Consider the following 7500-nt stretch of genomic DNA (forward strand, 5'->3'; position numbering starts at 1 on the left):
CTATCAACTGAGCTATCGGGGTCCCCAAATATTCTATTGGACCTTTTAAAAATACAGACGTTATAACTGGTTTTTTTGGAAGGAAGAAACTAATGAAACTCATATTATTTGATTAGTTAAAACACCAAACGAAATTTTAATATTATTGTATTATTTTAAATGACAACAATGCGATAGAAAGGAGTGGCGACAAGAGATGGACAAAAGAAAACAAAAAGTCAGACTTGCAACTTGCTAGGTTTGAGACACACACACACACACACACACACACACACACACACACATCTTTAGTAGTCACATACATTTCAAACAATAACCCATTAGAGAAGAGGGGTCATGCCTTCATCATAGATCATTGTCATTGCGATCATTATGGTGTAGTAAATTTTGAAATTTACCCCGTATAATGGAATCGTCCAAGGCGTGCGCCTCCTGTTCCCCCCATCTCACACACGAAAGGGCGGTTTGCGGAGTGGAGGGAGGTGGTCGTCTGCCTCTATGGTCGTCTGTGTCGTTTAGTGTATGGCAAAGGGGGGGGTGCGATTAATTAAGTGGGATGGGTGGTGATTGGTGGAAGATAGGCAAAGGACCGAGGCAACGAATCGCTGGGGAAGTAGTATGGCGCCAGACCGTTGAAAGGTGATAAGAAGTGAGGACCGCCGGCGGTCTTCCTCTTTGGGACCAGACCACGGTTCACAGCTAAAAGACCGTGGGACCGGTCCTCGGTCCGGTCCTCAGCGCGGCACTAGTGGTCAGGATGATGTGGTCCTAGACTAAAATGTATGGAGACGTGAAATGTTGGGCCTCTTTCCGTATGTGTGGGTTCAGTGTGTAGCCATCGTTAACTTATAGATAGTATGCGCTTGGCTATGAAGCTCATAACATTGCCATCCGGAAGTATAACGGACCAACACAAAAACTGTATTCATGAACGTTTATAGTCGGGTTAATACAGTTCAGTGACAATTACTCATGAACACGGATGGCAAAATACAATAACAAAGGCTTGAGTGACGTCATCTTCGTTCTATCTATAGATAGAATGCGCTTGGCCAAGGAGTTCACAACATTGCCATCCGGAAGTATAACGGACCAACACACAAACTCTGTGTCACCATGAACTTTTATAGTCTGGTTAATACAGTTTAGTGAGAACAACTCACAAACGCGGATGGCAAAAACAATAACAAAGGCCTGAGTGACGTCATCTTCGAACTATCTATAGCCTGACACTGGCCTAAAAATGACTTCAAAATGCCAGTCTTTTGCCACGAAAGAAAACAAATCGTGAGTTGTATTCAATAGTTCAAACAATGGGACCACTTGTTTCCTTGAGCACTGATAACGACAATTCATCAGGCCCTGCACAAACCTAAATAATTCCATCAAACTATAAGTCTTAGAGGGCCCGAGTGTCAGGCTGTATGTTGACGATGGCTATGGGATATGTCCCTTGATTCAATGTGAAACGAAGGGGTTCCTTCCATATGTGGGTGATCTATGTCAAGCGGAGCCATCGTATACTTTTTGCCTGACATTGACCAAATAATGACGTCCAAAGACCACGAAAGGAAAACAAATCGTGAGTTATATTCATTAGTTCAACCAATGGACCCAAACGAAAGAACTAGTTTCGAACTTCCGATATCCAATACTATCATAATAGGGATGATCAAAATTGCCTTTACATGTGCTCGAGGTCAGAGGTCCCATGTGCTCAAAGTGACCCACACAGTGAAAAATAGTCACAGTTTTTGTAATATCTAACATCGCTATTGGTCATTTTGCTCAGCTTGACCCATGTATATGTTTACAACGTACATAAACAAAGTAGCGTGTTAACATTGACTTAGAAATTACTATCCAATCGTTGGGCAGCAACAAATCATGTGATCAATGACTCGGGTGGACGAAAGCCTAAATATAGATAGTATGCGCTTTGCTAAGAAGCTCATAACATTGCCATCCGGAAGTATAACGGACCAACACACAAAACTGTGTATCCATGAACGTTTATAGTCAGGTTAATACAGTTCAGTGAGCATTACTCATAAACGCGGATGGCAAAAAACAATAACAAAGACCTGAGTGACGTCATCTTCGAGCTATCTATAGATCATCCCCATTATCAACCCAAACAATTCAACACAATTTGATTACTCATGCCTTCAACAATGATTATACTGCACGGATGGTATTATTTTAAGTAAAATACTCACAACATCTGCCCACCACTAGTGGTCCAACAAGAAAACAAAAAATAAAGTCGAATAGCATAAAATTCATTTAACCTGTACTGTGCTCCCCCCCCCCCCCCCCCCCCATCTCTCTCTCTCTCTCTCTCTCCCTCTCTCTCTCTCTCTCTATCTTTCTATCTCTCTCTGTGGGTCTCTCTTTCCCTGGGTCTCTCTCTCTCTTTCTCTCTGTGGGTCTCTCACTCTCTCTCTTCTCTCTCTCTCTCTCTCTCTCTCTCTCTCTCTCTCTTTCCGCCCCCCCCCCCCTCTCTATTTCTCACTCTCTTTCTATCACTTCTCTCTCTCTCTCTCTCTCTCTCTCTCTCTCTCTCTCTCACTCTTCCCCTTTCCTCCCTCTCTCTCACTCGCTCTCTCTCAGTATGTGTATGTTTGTGTATTTGTGTCTGGGTGTGTGTGTTTTTGTATGTGTGTTTGCATATGTTGTGAGCATGTGTGAATGTGTTCACTTTATTTTCTGATAAAATTGCATCGCTTATCTCCGAGAGAGCAAATAAATATCTCCACAAAATATTTGATTTATTACAAAACCGTAATTCTCGAACATTCCAATATTTCCTCTCATCCATCCACTCATTTAACTCTTTACCTTCCCAGTACGGATTTACTCTAACCTTGTATTGTTTCTTTGTTTTCACAGATTTAATGGCGCTTGCAACACTATAGAAGGAACGAAATTGACGCCACTCAGCATTTCTTACTGTTTTTACACAGCCATTTTAGTGATTAGTTCTCACTAAATTATAATATCAATCAGACTAAAAACCTTCAATGTTACACACAGTTTTGTATGTTGGTACATTATATACGGCTGGCGGATGTTGTGAGTATTTCGATTGACGTCGAGACTTTTCAGTCAAGCCTTGTGCATTTGATTTTATAAGCAAAGATGCCAAGTTGAATGAATGAGATGCAGTACATCGAAACAGTATATGTATGTATGTTTAATATATATATAATATAAATTGTCACTTCATGCCGACTGAAGACGTGGACGAAAGCCACAAAAACGAACGTCTCGGCCATATAATGTGAGTGACAATTTATATTTTATATTAGCTCTAACCATCATTATCGAGCACTTTCGTACCTACAAGTACCCACCAACAATCATATATATATACATATATATATATATATATATATATATATATATATAATGTGTGTGTTTGTGTGTTCGTTTGTGTGTGTGTGTGTGTGTGTGTGAACGCCAATCCCAATAAAAGTTGTATCAATGGATAACGAGTTCATTGACCTCCCGTCCACCGTTTATGGTCGATTTATTGTGCCAGGGACTTGGCGTTTCCGCTTTCAATTTATTCTATTTATCGCTTGTTCAATGCTTCATGGCCCTATCACTCTCTTGGTTTCGCCAACCTATTAGGGGAATGCGTTTATCAGGGATTATGTCCCTTAGTTATGTCCAACACTGTGACCACTATTAACCAGTGGATTAACTATTAACCAATCAAAACATAGAATTTGTGACACACCTTCACACGTAACTCGGACAAACAGTGTTGTTTGTTTATAAACCTTCACCCACACACAAGCCAAACGAATCCACTCCCAAAACAATCCATATACCTCCCACTCCCCCCTCACCCCTCCCCCACAACCTCGCCACACACACAAACACACCCACACACACACACACACACACACACTCACACATACACACATACACCCCCGCTTCACATACAACACAAACATTCTATAGATAGTATGCACTTGGCTAAGAAACTCACAACATTGCCATCGGGAAGTATAACGGACCAACACACAAAACTGGGTAATACACACACGTTTTCGTCTGGATAATACAGCTAAGTGAGAATTACTCATAAACGCGGATGACAATAAACAATAATAAAAACCTGAGGACGTCATCTTCGTTCTATCTATAGATAGTTCGAAGATGACGTCACTCAGGTCTTTCTTATTGTTTTTTGCCATACGCATTTATGAGTAATGCTCACTGAACTGTATTAACCAGGCTATAAACGTTCATGGATACACACCGTTTTGTGTGTTGGTCCGTTATACTTCCGGATGGCAATGTTGTGAGCTTATTGGCCAGGCGCATACTATCTGTATAACACAGGCATGTATATGATAATAACTCATTACCTTGTGTCTTGCTCGTGGTGAAATCTGGAGAAAAACAGAAGAAAAAGATTGAACAGCATTCATTTTAAAGGTCATTTTAGGATAGGAAAAAAGTAATGAGGCGACAGGTACTGTATAAAATGGAAATATTATTCCATTCATCATGGTCAGCTGGAGGAAGAAAATTCGTGACGTCACGCCTACTTTTCCAGTTCCAAAGTCATTGGAAGTGTGTCTGTAACCAGACCATCGGAAATCTAGTAATGAATAAGAAGTTACATGTTGAATCACAAGGTGACAAAACTATTTCAGTAGCAGTCACGATGTATAGGCAGATTCTAAGGACATAAAGAAGAGAGGATGGATGATCTTTATTGACGACCAGCATGTATTTAGACTAGAAAATAAGACGTCAACACTCTGACACCAGACAATCAATTACACGTGGTATTTATCCAGTCCTTTGGAAGAGTGATTTTACACTTCCAGTGAAATAGGAACCAGTTATTTGACATCACACTTTTCTTCCCCATTAGTAAAATATACTGATATGATTATATATAATATTGGGGCAGCGTGGCTCAGCGGTGCGGTCTTTGCTTCCTACCCGAAAGGAACCGAGTTTGACTACCTGCCTCGTTGTGTGGCCTTGAGCAAGTCACCTCACACTAGATCACTTTGCGTGATGCACTGCGGCTGACGCCTGATTTATTCCATTCTTCAGTTAGAATAGACCCTGTAGACAAATTTCCCCTTGTGGATGAATAAAGGGCATTTTATTATTATTATTTATATTTTTATTCTTGAAGTCCAGGTGTTAGAAATTTCCAACTCTGGATGTTGCGCTCGCAATATCGGGGAGCGGCACTGGGAATTGGCTTGAAATTTCAAACGCTGTGTTTCAAGAAACACATGTGTTCGTACGGCTATGTGATCGTATGGTATGGCACTCGCTTTCGGATTGGAAGGCACTGGGCTCGAGCCTCGATCAACGCTTAGTTGACTCATTGCAACAAGCTCTTTGCTCTTTTCTCACAATTTCTCACCGTACCCAGGTGTAAAATGAGTACCTGGCCGTTAACAGCTTTGTCTCTGTCTGAAAAATAGCAATATCGCCTTCCAGGCATCATGTCTCGTTCAACACGTTACGTGTTGCTGTTGATCAGGGAAACTTTGTATAGCGCTTTGAGCACGTTAGTGGAGATTGCGCTCAAGTTTTTGTTTGTGTCTTTTTCTGTTTGTTTTTTTCTGTTGATTTTTTTTTTTGTTCTTTGTTTTCTCTTTTTTGTTTATATAACGCCACACCTGACGATGGCACCATGTGTATATTTCAACAACTGTGAGAAATGCCAAGGATCTGTGGGGCCGACTGTTTCCAGTAACAGGCCTGAACTGAGGATAGCTATGGCCCAATAGCAACCGTTTCTGACAACATCCGGCGGTAAATAATTTCCAAGGGGAGATTACTACCGCATACAAGCCATTTGCTTACACTGTCTATACATCGGCATTTGACTGAGAAAGTAAGGGAGAAAAACAGTGAATAGGGGAGATAATAGAATACGTTTTTCGTTTATTGTGTATCGAGTTATGGCCCTTTGCATAAATAAGTTTTCCCTGAAAAAGTTTTATCACCAGCGTCATTGGCAATCAAAATGTATATATGTGTACACACACACACACACACACATACACACACACACACACACATATATATATATATAATATATATATATATATATATATATATATATATATATATATATATATATATGTAAATTTTCACTCACATTATTCTTGCCAAGACGATTTCGTTTCTGTGTTCCCACTTCATCAGTCGGCAGAATCCATTTGTCCAATTTATATATATATATATATATATATATATATATATATATATAATATATATATATATATATATTATATATATATATATATATATATTACTAGGTCATGTTTTATTGTTGTTATATTAATTTTAGTTTTGTTTGTTAAACCATAACGTTATTTATTTGTGGCCAATACCAGATCGTTGACTTCCTTTTCCTATGATATCATATTATTTTTATTATCATTGCGCCCCTTTTGTGGCATGGATCTAGCCTTCCACCTTGAAGGTTCCTAGTTTGATCCCCCGCATTGGACAGCGCAAAGTTGAGCCCTTGTAAAGAGTGATTTTGTCTCACATATTCTCACCCCAAAGCCAGTATAAAATGAATAACTTTGCGTTGAGTTCATTGTTTCTGTCCTGCATGCTATAAGTGTTGCTGCAAGATTTTGTAAAGAGAATTGAGCCCATCAATAAATATTGCGTTACATACAAATTAGGTTTTATTGTTACCTACCAATGACTAATAAATAATCAATGATAAAAGGGAATGGAGGATTGAATTTGATTTACTAAGACAATGATATGGACGTTTCAGGTTTTCCCTTTGTCAACACAATATGATGTATGAAACACTGAAAACACAATGAATCTCTGACGCAGAATTTCGTGTGTTATTTCTCGTGTGTTGTTATCATTGTTTGAGCTTACCTGTGTGTAGAAGTAACACGGTAATGATGGATAGGATGGTGGATAAGGTGGTCTCCATGCTGATGTGGGACAAGCTTGACCTCGGTCAAAGTCTGTGAGGGTGACAGAAAAAAATACATAGATGTTAGATATGGACAGGATGGTGGATAGGGTGGTCTCCATGCTGGTGGGGGACAAGCTTGACCTCGGTCAAAGTCTGGGAGGGTGACAGAAAAAAATACATAGATGTTAGATATGGACAGGATGGTGGATAGGGTGGTCTCCATGCTGGTGGGGGACAAGCTTGACCTCGGTCAAATTCGGGGAGGGTGACAAAAAAAATACATAGATGTTAGAAATGGACAGGATGGTGGATAGGGTGGTCTCCATGCTGGTGGGGGGGACAAGCTTGACCTCGGTCAAAGTCTGGAAGGGTGACAGAAAAAATACATAGATGTTAGAAATGGGTGGGGTGTATCCTGGTAGGGGACAAGCTTGACCTCGGTCAAAGTCTGGGAAGGTGACAGAAAAAATACACGGTTTTTAGAAATAGATATGATGGTTGGTTTAGTGGAGTCCATTTTGGTGAGGGGGGGGGGGGGGGGGGGGCTTGACTGCGGT

General features: G+C 40.3%; 1 protein-coding gene and 1 long non-coding RNA gene across 3 annotated transcripts in view; one reads left to right on the top strand and one right to left on the bottom strand.

The window, feature by feature from the left end:
* Window positions 1-6994, bottom strand: part of LOC144975257 (uncharacterized) — a 15985-nt gene extending 8991 nt beyond the window's left edge. Inside the window, exons 1-2 of the mRNA XM_078919179.1 lie at window positions 6901-6994; window positions 4383-4406 (exon numbers count right to left, since the gene is read on the bottom strand). Of these exons, the coding sequence (XP_078775305.1) occupies window positions 4383-4406; window positions 6901-6958 (82 nt within the window). The 5' untranslated portion in view covers window positions 6959-6994. The remainder of the gene's footprint in view (window positions 1-4382; window positions 4407-6900) is intronic.
* Window positions 1-7500, top strand: part of LOC144975722 (uncharacterized) — a 195885-nt gene that overhangs the window by 50995 nt on the left and 137390 nt on the right. The window lies entirely within an intron of this gene.

This window comes from Berghia stephanieae, chromosome 6, assembly GCF_034508935.2.
Source record: "Berghia stephanieae isolate SIO BIC M18660-M18661 chromosome 6, UCSD_Bste_1.3, whole genome shotgun sequence".
In the NCBI taxonomy this organism is placed as follows: domain Eukaryota; kingdom Metazoa; phylum Mollusca; class Gastropoda; order Nudibranchia; family Aeolidiidae; genus Berghia; species Berghia stephanieae.